The sequence below is a fragment of the Pundamilia nyererei genome, unplaced genomic scaffold, assembly GCF_000239375.1.
Source record: "Pundamilia nyererei isolate P.nyererei 1_Seehausen unplaced genomic scaffold, PunNye1.0 scaffold00376, whole genome shotgun sequence".
In the NCBI taxonomy this organism is placed as follows: domain Eukaryota; kingdom Metazoa; phylum Chordata; class Actinopteri; order Cichliformes; family Cichlidae; genus Pundamilia; species Pundamilia nyererei.
The window spans coordinates 165251-177569 of record NW_005187777.1 but is presented as its reverse complement, the minus strand read 5'-3'; the positions used below and the strand labels follow the sequence as shown (position 1 = coordinate 177569).

At 42.6% G+C, this 12319-nt stretch overlaps 2 protein-coding genes across 2 annotated transcripts in view; one reads left to right on the top strand and one right to left on the bottom strand.

Moving 5' to 3' along the window:
• LOC102200362 (cyclin-T2-like) overlaps positions 1–2851 on the top strand; it is an 11436-nt gene extending 8585 nt beyond the window's left edge. The window contains exons 8-9 of the mRNA XM_013915838.1: positions 135–205; positions 1335–2851. Coding sequence (XP_013771292.1) covers positions 135–205; positions 1335–2699 — 1436 coding nt within the window. The 3' untranslated portion in view covers positions 2700–2851. The remainder of the gene's footprint in view (positions 1–134; positions 206–1334) is intronic.
• Positions 2852–3194: 343 nt separating this feature from the next.
• map3k19 (mitogen-activated protein kinase kinase kinase 19) lies at positions 3195–8224 on the bottom strand. The gene is made up of 6 exons (XM_013915842.1): positions 7576–8224; positions 6689–6793; positions 6193–6431; positions 5844–6096; positions 5526–5734; positions 3195–5156 (listed from the first exon to the last, which is right to left on the bottom strand). Exons 1-6 carry the CDS (start codon positions 7819–7821, stop codon positions 5087–5089), a joined length of 1122 nt encoding a protein of 373 aa, XP_013771296.1. The 5' UTR covers positions 7822–8224; the 3' UTR covers positions 3195–5086.
• Positions 8225–12319: the final 4095 nt, after the last annotated feature.

The window sequence follows — 12319 nt, the reverse complement described above, 5'->3', positions numbered from 1 at the left end:
TAATCTCTTGCAATTTGCGTTAAGTCCTTTTCTTGGTTCTTTTGTAGGCATACTTAACCAAGACAAGTTTATAGAACTAACAGCTTTAAAAGTGACATCAGAATTTTAACAACATGCATATCCTGCATTTTCAGAGTTAACCCATGAGTTTCTGCAGATTCTGGAGAAAACGCCCAGCCGACTAAAGAGGATACGCAACTGGAGGGTAGGCTGGATTTACTGCCCTGTTTGTTAGCCATTAATGTATTTATATTTTATTTTTGCAGTATTGGCAGCAGGTTTTTAAAATTGCAAATACCTCATGTAGGTGCTGTTAGAGAACTGTAGTCGAAATCTTGCCACATTGAGCATTACTGCCAGTTTGTGTAAATTAATAAAGGGCTAGTTTAAGTAGAGATAACTGACTGATGCGCAGCAGGAAAGGTTATTTATGGAGCCCAGGTGGTGTGAATGATGAGACTTGAGACAGAAAGTTTCTTAAGAGAACAATGTAGGCGAAAATCACGTAGCTGCTGAAGACCTGAGGGGCAGTGGAACAAAATAAGTACAACCACAAAATAAATAAATCTGCTTACGTTAATTTCACTGCTTGAATATTCAGGACCTGTAGGGCCAAGTCCATTAACATTTCAATTTTAATTCAGTTTACTGGTAAACACATCTATGATTCCACTGTTCCATACAATAATGTGACTCTGAACATTACATTATGACATTTCACAAAAGTACAGTAGTTCACTTAAATTTCTCATTGTTTTAGGTTCATAGCTTTATCTGTACACTTCAGGCTATGTTCAGGTAGTGTTTGCAATAAACAAATACGGAAACAGCATGAAAAAAGGCAGTTGTCTAACAGACAGCACAGCCGCATTTAAGCCAACAAGTAAGAATAATCAATTAAGTGTACACTGTTTTAAAAAGAGCACGTTTAAGTGATTAAATAAGCTAGAGTGTACGGAAACAATCGTTCTCAAAGCAAAGTATAAAGAATAATGCAAATTCAATTATAGAAACAACTGACCAGCGGCCATTGCTATCGCCAAAGGTTCGAGACACTTACTGCTGAATTACTACAATTTTTATGGTTCATTTAAGAGAAGGAAAGAGCCGTGTTTCCCACGCCATTTTCGACGCCGTTCATGCTTATAGCCACAGCAGAAGCCGAAAAGTTTTCCTCCACACCCAGGTCTTATCTTATGCAGCAAATCAGGAGAGGGACCTCATATCAGCTGACGTAGGTCATGTGGCAGTGTGTAGTTGACGTGGGTTACATTTGCCATCATCTTGCAGCTACAAAAACCAAAGTCATACCAGCCTTATTTTCTGTCCTGCAGGCAACGCAAGCTGCCAAAAAGCCTAAGACTGAAAACGCCCAGATGACTGACAACTCATTTCCTGGACCTTCACTGGCCCAGGACCAAGCTGATGCCTCATTTCCTGGCGTTCCTTCTTCCAACCCAGGGTTTTCCAAAGCAGGCACTACCTTTCCTATGCCCATGCTCAGCCAGTCCGGTGGAGTAGCTCTGGCTCTAGACTCCATAGCCACCACATACAATCCAGGTAGCCACAGTGAATGGCCCCAGGGCAACCAGAGCCAGCAAGGATACTCTACCACCTGTATAAAACAAGAATCGCTCAGCATCCCTATCCCAGAATCTTTGCAAACTTCTACTTCCTCTTTGCTTCAGCATCCAATTGTATACAAGACTGAAAAAATAGATTTCAACCCAGTCAAACAAGAACAAAAGGGAGCTGGTGCGAGTGGAGCTGCTAAGCATCAACTAGCACCTCAGTCTGCTTACCCTCCACCAGCTCAGCCGTCTCCGGCTCAGAAGCTGTCACTGGATAAATACAGAGAGAAACATGCTGCAGAGCTGGCTGCCTCCGGGCAGAAACGTAGGCAGGAACAGCATGGTGGAGTAATGGACTGTGATGTAAGGGAGGATTTGTTGTCCTCCTCTTCTAGCTATGCACCATCCGTGATGAGCCAAGGAGACAACAGAAAACAAACAGTCCATGGCAGTGGTGGCAGCGCTACAGCTTCCCCAAAGAAAATGAAAGTGCCCTCCTCATCTTCGGGCCAAGATAGACGCCATCACAGTGACAAACGGGACAAAAGCTCGCTTAAAGTTCGCTTAGCTGTGCCGGGGGCCAGCAGTGGTTCCCAGCTGGATAAAAGCAGTCAACAAATGAGCAAAGATGAGCTTAAAATGAAGATTAAAGTGTCGTCCTCTGAGCGTCACAGCTCATCAGATGAAAGCATGGGCACCAACAACAACAAAAGTAAACATTCCAGCCCGATGGTGAGCAAAGAGAAACATCGTGGGGCAGAGCACAACCCCCATCGCCACCATAAACACAGTCACGCCCCCACACACAGTGGCAACGGCCGCGGAGCTACAGAGGGCTCAGGCGTTGGGATAGGCCTGCTGCGAGGTCCTCCTGGACTCATCAGCATGGAAGGAACAACACATGGGCCTCCTGGGCCCACCTCCTCATCACGCAAGAGGGCATATCCAGAGCCCAGCCACAACCACCACCCTTCGGCCCCATCCTTCACTGCTAGCTCCAAAGTGAGCAAAATCTCCAAGGGTGGCTCTAGTGCTGCAGGTACTTCATCTTTTTCTTCCCCCTCTTTCCCTCCTTGCTCCTCTCCTGTACTGCAGTGTGTCTCATCTGGCTTGCAGCTCTATGGCTAACCTCCTTCCCTCCCTACCTCCACCCCACCCTTCTCCTCCTCCTTCTCCTTATTCTCGTTTCTCCTCCTCCCCTCCTGTCACACCCAGGTGGGCTGCGGACCTCTCAGCAGTACCCTCCTCCTAGTGAATCGCCACATGAAGTGGGAGAGCAGAGACACTGAGTCCACCCCTCTGCAGCCATGGCCAGCACATGAAAATGGCAACAAACTACACACAGTTCAAACTTTAAAGACTATGCTCACCTCTTTGTTAAGTGCCCTAGAAAAAAAACCCTCTATGTGATGATAAACCCTTTATTGAAAGGCAGAAAGTTATCTGCAAAAAAAAAGAGTATTGTTGGACTTCTCAGCTTCTGAGATGTGAAAGATGAAAAATTATGCTTCCTGACTGTCACATCTCTGGGCTTTGGTGCTCAGTCCTCTTTCTGTTATTGTGTTGAATTGTTGCTTTGTTATTCTTCCTCCTCAAATGGGTCTAGGAACGTGTAAAAGGTGGTTGTGTGTTTGGGAAAGCTTGTTTCAGTCAGGGGGAGAAGTTCTTTCCCTACATGTCAGATCTCCATATGAGAAAACACAAGTATTACAAGTTCTATAAAAAGCAAGGAAGGTGCACTTTCCTTGCTTTCTTCCTTTTTCTTTTCTTTTTTTTTTTCTTTCTTTTTTATTATTTTCATTGAATCACATTTTTGTGGTTTTTATGGAGGAAGATGGTGGCCAGGTGGAGATGCCTTCAGTTTGCTGATATTCCATTTAGTACTGTTGATGGATGCAATTTTTTAGGTGTTTAAAATTCATCTCCTAAATTACTTTCTTGTCTTGGTTTCTTTTTATACTTAAGTACTGTGCGTATGATTTGCATGTTTCAATCAAAGGGATTTGGAAGGAGAGCGCTAACTTGCTGTTTACAAAAATGGAGATAAATGTACATACGTTTTTGTATGTTTAAAGAAAAAAAGCTATACCATGACTACTCAGGTTAGGAGCTGCTTGTAAGTATAACAAGATTATTGTAATACCTATAAAAGAGTTTTATTTTGTTGATCAGTGGAGTGGGTATCATCGGGTAAATGATCGAAGCATTCCAGTGCTTTTTACAGCCTTGCTATAAGACAGTGATGTACTGTAGGTTTCCATCAGAGAATATTACTTGATTCCCTCAGCAACTGGCACATCCGACACCTACTTATCACATAAGAGCGATGCAATTTGTACCAAAAAATTATTTTTTTGGACCTCTTAAGTAGACTTGAAGCTGGATGCCAAAGGTTGTGCCTCAACAAGGAAAAAAAATAAAGCTGGCAAGGACAGTAGTTGTGCTATTAAAGTTTACATAACCCTTTTTATTTTAACTGCATCAGACATTTCATAAAGTTGTAGCCCTTTAGATAAAAAGGGAGATGCCCATTGTTCAGTCACTGATTCACAGGGTACTGTTCAGGATGAAACACTTGTTGCCTCGCTTTCATTTAGCTGTGAATAATTGGCCACAGGCAGATTGACCTGCCTGATATGTAGGTGACCTCAAATATCTGCAATGTAGACGTGCTTCATAGTTTGTGTATCACTGACTTTCTTTTATTCGGTTGGTTTTATTATGTTTGCAGCCCTGTCCGTGTCTGGACACGGCTTTATTATCACTTTCATACATTAAACACTCTTCCGTTGTAGATTCTTGATATGACCCAATCTTCTCTGTTTCTGACTGGGTTACTTGTTTTATGTTAAGCGTGTGCATAATACAAATTAGGCTGAGGCTATATTGTACCCTGATTGGGGATTTGCATTCAGGCACACAGGATTACGGCAGTTGTAGAACATAAGCTACTCTTTACATCCTATTTCTCCATTTTTCATTTCAAAATTCCAAATAAACTTTAATGTTGCCACTACCCTGACACAGAATAAGTCCTGGTGGTCTTTGTCATTTCATGCAAAATAAAAACATACTGTACTGATTTGTAGTTACATTTGAGGAGACATGGCATGATATTTAAACACAGATAAATGCTGAATTCTTTGTGATCCAATATAAAGGTATGGGGGTCACTGAAAAATGATGGTTGGACTGAAGTATAGATGATGCATTTTCTTTTTATTAGAACTGAAAATACCATAAAAACTAAATGGCACATGTATGAGGAAGGAAAAATCCTACATGTAATTCCCATTTTATAGATCATATCACTGTATACAAAAGTGCTTCTCATAACTATGGTTTTTCTTTTTCATCCTGCCCATCATTGGCACTACTGCTATAGTGCTGAATAGATAGTAAGCTCTCACAGGGTCACAAAAGACTGTTTGATGTTTTGACTTGTATAAATCAAACTCAGTGAAATCTTGTAATTTGAAAACCGTCCTGTCTGATCGCGGTGCATATTTCCTCTTTCACGTCACATTTGTGGGGATGAACGAATGCTTCAGCAGCTGGTCAGCTGATGGACGTAGCTTCTGGTCACTAGAGAGACAATGAAATTAGATCAAAGTAAACGAAATAAAAGATGCAACGCCTTCTGCATGTAACCACAGACTGCACATAATAAACGGACAACATGCCCACCATGTTGAAATTCCTGCACAGGATACCTTACATTTTAGACACGTTTCAAACCGTTAATGTCACCTTACACCGAAATAGTTAAAAAATAAAAACGGTCAAGTATATAGACTTACACAGTGGATTTCTGCTTCTGTGTTAGACCTACACAGTATCACCAGGTCTCATACCTGCTTGATATAGTAAATCTGAAATTGTTTTGGCATGCAACTGAGCTTGTGAAATAAATTAATACATTTTTAAAACTAAAATCTTTGCACTACATCTCACCTTGTCAAGCAGATTTTTACAAATTCCTTTGCATTTTCTGAGAAACTGTCTGGTAAGGAAGGCATCAACCCTCTCTGAGCCCCAATGTAGAACAAGGCAGCCATCTTGTCCATGTGTGCCAGCGGTGGTTTCCCTGTGGCCATTTCAAACACCGTGCACCCCACGCTCCATATGTCTGACTTTCTCCCATATCCTGTTTCATTGATAATCTGAAGTGAGAGGACAAATGTCTAAAAAGTAAAGTTGAGGTCTCATGGCAGCGTAAATGTTTGCAGATTATTGATTTAATTTTTTTTTAATGACTGAACTCCAGTGTACCTCTGGTGCCATCCAGTAAGGCGTGCCATGGACAGACTTGAGCAGGTCGACACTGTTGCAAGTTGTGTGATGCATACAACTTAGTCGACGTGCGCATCCAAAGTCTATGAGTTTGATGACACCAGTTGGCATTAGCATGACATTGTTTCCCTTCAAGTCTCGGTGAATCACCCTGTTCACGTGAAGGTAAGCCACCCCTTCCAAAATCTGTTGAGTGTACAGAGCCAGGACTCGCTCTGGCAGTGGACCAAATCTGAGGGCATCAGATAATAACTTGTACTCGGGGCTCTTGTGAAGAACAGTTATTTTGCCAGAAGTGATAGCTTCAGACAAAATATTTCAGACTAACCTGTGAATGATGCTTGCAATGGAGCCTCCTGGGATATACTCCATGAAGATGGAAACCACATGCTGCTGAAGCGAGGTACCCAGGAAGCCAACAATGTTGATGTGTCTGAGGGTTTTAAGCAACTCCACCTCCCCCTGCAGACGACTGTATTCTTTATTTGCAGCATCAGCGTCCGAGGAATCGAGGATCACCTGCTTCACAGCTATTAGCTGACCCTGACTGGTCAGGCCACAGTACACCTGGTAATGTGAGGCAATAAGACCTGCTGTTGTAAATGATTTTGTTTTTTCTGGAATATTCTGGAGTGCATGTTTTAATAAATGAAAAGCAAATTTTCATGTCAGAGAAAATGTCAAAGAAGGTCAATTCTAGTAGTTCATTTAGTCCTAAATGAACACACAGTGGCAAAAGTAGGTCATTCTGAGTAATTTAACAATTTTTGGCTCAGTTCTTGTTCAGTTTTTTGCTATGTGCTATCAAAAGTTAGGATACATACTGTGCCATAGGCGCCCCTGCCTAGTACTTCACCCTTTCTCCATGTGACGGTGTCATCCAAGACCAACCCAGAGCCAAGCACAGTGCCACTGCCTCTTGAAGCAATCTTCAATAAAAGGCACATAATGATAATTACACTACAAGAAAGCGTTATCACAGCTCATTCAACATTTTGTTATGCATTAGTAATGCTTCAGTTTTAAATATGATCAGTTTATCTTTGTTAAATGGGCTTTAAAGGCAACGTTAATTAAACCATTACTTAAACCTTTACTTGATCCCCCTGTCTTAGTGCAGGCCAATGTTTAACCTTCATTTAATTAAAAAGATTCTTGAAGGAGTAGTTGTAAAACAGCTGGGTTATCGTCTGCAAAAGGATGATTATTAGAATAGTTTCAGTCAAGATTTAGAGTTCACCATAGCACAGAAATAGCTAATGAATGCAATGTTATTCTGTCAGGACAAGCAAGGAAAGCAGTGCTTGCCCAGTGAAATCTAATAGCAGACATAACACCGAACTGAAAGTAATCCCTCTCCTGCCGTCACAAACAGCATCTGCTTGAATGTGTTATTGTTTGTTTCACATTTACCAGTTCTGTTTGCATTGTTTATTCTCTAATACGTATTGTGCAAATTACACATACATTCCTGTTTCAAGAGTCCTGGGAGAATCACGGTGCTTAATTAACACATGGCACGTATACCCCGTGTCCAGTTCTGCATGTACTCTCCGCTGCTCCACTTCTTTGAAGAATAAACAATCTAATGGGCATCTCTTCTCCAGACCCTGATTCTCTAACCAGAATTGAAAACCTTATTGTTTCCTCCTCAACCAGCAGTATTTATCGGTAGATAAAGATTTGACAGTTTGACTTCCGAAACGGTTACCTCGGAAAACATATTTAGTCCCATGACACGATCGTCTTCTCTGCTGGATTCCTGGTTGCTCTTTTCCTTATTTGGATTAAGCGGGCCTATTGATGCATCCCTCTCATCCAAAGAGATCAGTTCCTCTGCCAGACACTGCAGCAGATCGTCTGTAAGTGGCCCGTCACCTGCTTCATCCAGAAACTTCTGGTAAACAGGGGATGTAATTGTGTAGCTGTTGCTACTTGAAGATGTCCATGTGTCCATCTTTGGCCGATGAGGACGTTTTGATAACACGGCCTCTGGAAGTGGTCTGTTTTGATTTCCTGTTAATGAACTTACTGTTGTGTCTTGAATATTTTTGTGTGTGTGACTGAAATCTGCACCATGAGAGGCAGATGTTGGTGTAGTGAGAGTGCTGTCATCATCACATTTGATCGTTTCAGAGTCATGTGTAGGAAAGGTCTCTTCTATTGTAGACAGGTGACTTTCACCCTTGTCTTGACAAATGTTGACACCTTTGTTAAGAACTACCTCAGTGTCTAGTTGAGGATTATTTCGCCCTTTGTGGATGCCCTTCCTGACAGGTGTGACTGGAGTTTTTATCCTGGACGGCGCAGGCTTTGCTTTGCTTTTAGCTGAAACCACTGTTGTCTCAGCTGGGCTTCTGTTCGGCTTACTGTGTGCTGATTTCAGTTGCCTGTGTTTTGCTTTATGGCCCTGTTGTGTCTTCTTAGGTGGAGCACACTGGGGAGGGCTTCTCTCGTTTAGTTTCTCACAGGTGTAAGGAACTCTGAGGTTTTCATAGACAGGACCGGCAAACATCTCATAGATGGCTGGCCCTTCTTGACTCTGACTCTGTATCTGCTGAAACATATCCTTGTAGGTGATGAGGTCAACGGCAGATTTAGACCTTGGTGTTTCCTCTACACAGGGTTTTCTCAGCTGCTGGGCACTTCTCAGCTCCCTCCCTTGTGCGTGCTGCTGATTAGTGACAGGATGTATTATTTTGCTCTGTGCATAATCAATAACCTTCTTCCGTGGCGATGAAGTGCCAGAATTAGAGTGAGCACATTTTGATTTCATCTTTGACTTGGCTTTAGCTACAGTACCCCCTCTGCTACCAGTTTGCTCGGGACTTTTCCTGGTTTTATCTTTGACCTGAGTATTCAGCAAGGAGTACTTAAAGTTGCTTTTGGACTTATTCCGATTTAAAATGCTTCTGTCTTTATGTGCTCGTATGTTGAAAGGCTGCTTAGTGTGATTGCTTGTTCTCAGTTCAAAGTTCACATTGGTTCTTTTCTCCTTATCCGGTGTAAGCTTCTCATCTTTCTTGTGATCTCCATCGTTCTGATGAATGTTTTCAGGTGAAGCACAAATTTGAATATTCCCCACAGCAGCTCTGGGATTTAACGTTTCATCTACTGGACTGCAAACTAATGTTTTGTCTACCTGGTGTTTTTCATCACAGGAATACTTCATTATTGTTTTTTCTGTCTGTTTCACATTCCTCAATTCATTTAGATCATTATTCACATTAAATACAACTCCGTGGATAATCTCAGTCCCGGGTTCAGAAGTGTTCCCCACGTTGTTCTTCTCGTCCTTTGACTCTGATGTGAAAACTATTACATTATTCAAAATGCCTTCATCCTGAGTCAGAGTGTCTCCATTTTTTGCAGAGTCATATGCTTTTGATGACTCGCTGTCAGCACACTCTTTTGTAATATTCATACGGCTCACTTTGCCTTCATTCTGAGAGTTCAAAGCTATTTCACTGTTGTGAAGATCACTTGTATGATTGATAAGGTCTTCCTTCAGGCTTTGTCCTGATCTGCGGATCAGTGGAACATGACTAATCTTTGACTGAACTTTAAAATGCAGCGCTGTCTTCCCAGTCCTATCAGCCTCAGCGGTGCTCGCATCCTTCGGAAGCTCCAACATCCTTTCATGACTGACAGTCAGATATGCATCTTGATCCCTGTCAGCGTCCTCATCCTCTAAATCGACTGAGCTGTGGCTGCTGCTGGACCCGCTCTCCACACTGCCATCCTTTGTCGTTGAAGTGTCAATGCATGAGCTGCCCCAGGACAGTCTCTCTCTTTTCAACCTGGTCCTTGTAGAAATAGGGCTCTGACTGATGGGCTTCAGGGGAACATGTTGCTTTAGTGCAGGCAGAGCGGTGCCGTCTCTGAAGCGTTTGTCCAGGGGTGCCAAGAGTTTTGGTGTTCGGGGCAGGAGACCCTGTAGAATCCCGTGGCAAATTAATAATACAGGAATTATTCATTATAAAAACATTATGTGGATGAAAAAGAAATGAAAGTATTGGGGAAAATGGAAGGATTGTAGTTAAAACATACCTTTTGTTCATTTATAGTATGATGAGAACCCAACCCTGCAGATAGAAAGAGATGTAACCATCAAACGTCATTGAAGTATAACGTGTAATGCAGAGTACATACGGGTCTGGATGTGTGCTCTGGCCTGCATCATAGTGTTTGGACACAGCAGAGGTTCCATGATGCTGGGAGCCGATTGGCTGAGCTGACTGGGCTCTGGCACAGACAACAAGTGGGAGGGTGGCGATGCAGCAACCACACTTCTTGTTCTTCGTCTCCTGAAAAAAGAAGAAGCAATATTTAGTTTTTGTGAGTGCCGGTGATTTGTTAAACTTTTCTTGTTCGGACCTGCTGCACCTGCTTCTCTTCATCTGTGATGGTAACAAGTAGCGTAACAAGTTAGCTATCTGCTGCTTGATAGTTCACGTGTATGTTTACCTGTGTGGTGGGGGTACTGGCTGGCAGGGGCTTCTCACACTCAGCAAGCCAGACGCCAGAGGATGGTCTGCATGGCCCCGGTGTCTGCTGTTGTTGCTCTTGTGCAAACTGGGCAGAGACACATCTTGACTGAGGAAAAGAGTGGAAAACCCTTTATGGTTGTCATGGAGAAATTCATTATTATTTGTGGACGCATATAATGTCTGAACTGAGAAATTATAAAGAAGAACATTAATGAAAGACATGTACAGATGCATTTGAAGTTTGTTTTGTTTCAAACTGCATATAAAGCCTCACTTTGCTCACATTTCTGGAAGCTGACGCTATGAAAGGAGAGACCGGCTTAAAGACCTTTGTTCTCCTTGGAGAGCTTGGACTTGATTCAGTGGTGAGAGCTGCTCATAACAGACAATGGGCTGATTCACCAAAGCCCCCTCTCCCCCTGTTCCTAACCTGTTTGGCTAGAACAGGTTGTCCTCTGGACACGGTGACAGGTGCCTGTGCGCAGATCTGTGGGTGTAACCAGACACTTTTCTGCTGTTGGTGTTAAAGGACGGGGGATTTGTTGACCAGCCCATTGAGAGTGTGTGCTGTATATACAGGACTGTGTGTTACAGCTGCAGGCTGTTACCTGTACACATCAAAGATGTTTGTCTGTACACAACAGTCTGTGGTTACCTATAAACAGATGCTGATGCGTTCACAGGAGTCAGCGCAGGATCACCAGCTTGTAAATTATATTCTTATCCTGATACAGTGAATGCACACTTAAAAAGACCGCACATGATAATGTGTGTGCTTGAGAGAGAGAGATTTTAGCGTGCCCACCTGCCTCCCCTGCCTGCCTCCTGATAGGCTTCCCTCATGTCTATCAGTGTTTCCATGGATTCTTGGGAACAGGGGGGGATCCCCTTATCTGCTCCGGACACACACAAACACACAGCGTAACACCCGTTCATCAAATGTCATTTTTATTCTTTCAGTCTTCGTAGTAAAATGCTGAGCCGCTACTCATCCACGTACCATCCAAACAGTCTGTCAGTGGTACAAAAACAGAAAAGCCACGTTGTACCTCCTGTAACAGTCAGCAGGAAAAGAGTTTTCTAACTCCACAAAGAGCCTTGATAACCATACAACCAAACAAGTTCAACTTAAGTTCACACTTACTATTTTCTACATTAAACGTACAGCAGCACAGCGTTCATATTTACCGCACTAATGCTCATCACAGAGGAAATAATAGGTTTTACCTGTTTCTGAGCCTGTTGGTCTCTGATCCCATGATGAGGCCACTTTAAAGAATTCTTTTTTAAACTATCACTCCTCTATCCCGATTTCTTGGTCAGTAGTTTCTTTCTCTCACTGTAGTCGAAATGCTTTTGGTGTCCTGTCTAACACCCTCGCTTTCCCTCTGTGGTGTCCAAACCATGCCGCCTGGGGTTGAGTACGAGACCACTCCTATCTAGTCACCCCCCCAACCCCCTCCTTTTAGAAGGTGATTTGATCTCATGGCCTATTTGGGATGCTGATTATGTTCCTTTTTTCAAAATCTGAAGCATTAGCTGCCATCCAGGACCCGTGAACTCAGAGGCATTTTTATTGCAAGTTAATGTTAACTTTGTCTTTAACCCTTTTGACCTCTTAGGTTAAAAGGTTAGGTTAACTAGGGCACAATTTTAGTCCAATCTAATAAGTCCACAAAAGGAATGCCGCTTCATTTTCACCAAACACTTCAAGTAAACATGGCTAAAACCTCTGAAAGCTCCCTTACCTTGGCTCAGGTCTTTATGATGGTCAGATAGAGGGGGGCTCCCTGGAGACTCTGGAACTTCCTGGAACCAAGAACAAAGGTGAGGTCGTCAATACATGCTCCAGTCTTAAAAATGAGGCTCATAAAAGATCTTCCAGATGGAATTTATGTTTATAATGCTTAAAATAATTTAAAACAAATATATAAATTTCAATTAGATTAAATGTACTTGTAGCAT

Coding starts and splice junctions, on each gene's coding strand:
- map3k19 (XM_013915842.1), bottom strand. CDS start 7,821: ATGGACACATGGACATCTTCAAGTAGCAACAGCTACACAATTACATCC. Junction 6,794..7,575: donor GACTAAATATGTTTTCCGAG/GTAACCGTTTCG, acceptor CTTTTATTGAAG/ATTGCTTCAAGAGGCAGTGG. Junction 6,097..6,192: donor ATTGCAAGCATCATTCACAG/GTTAGTCTGAAA, acceptor TGATGCCCTCAG/ATTTGGTCCACTGCCAGAGC.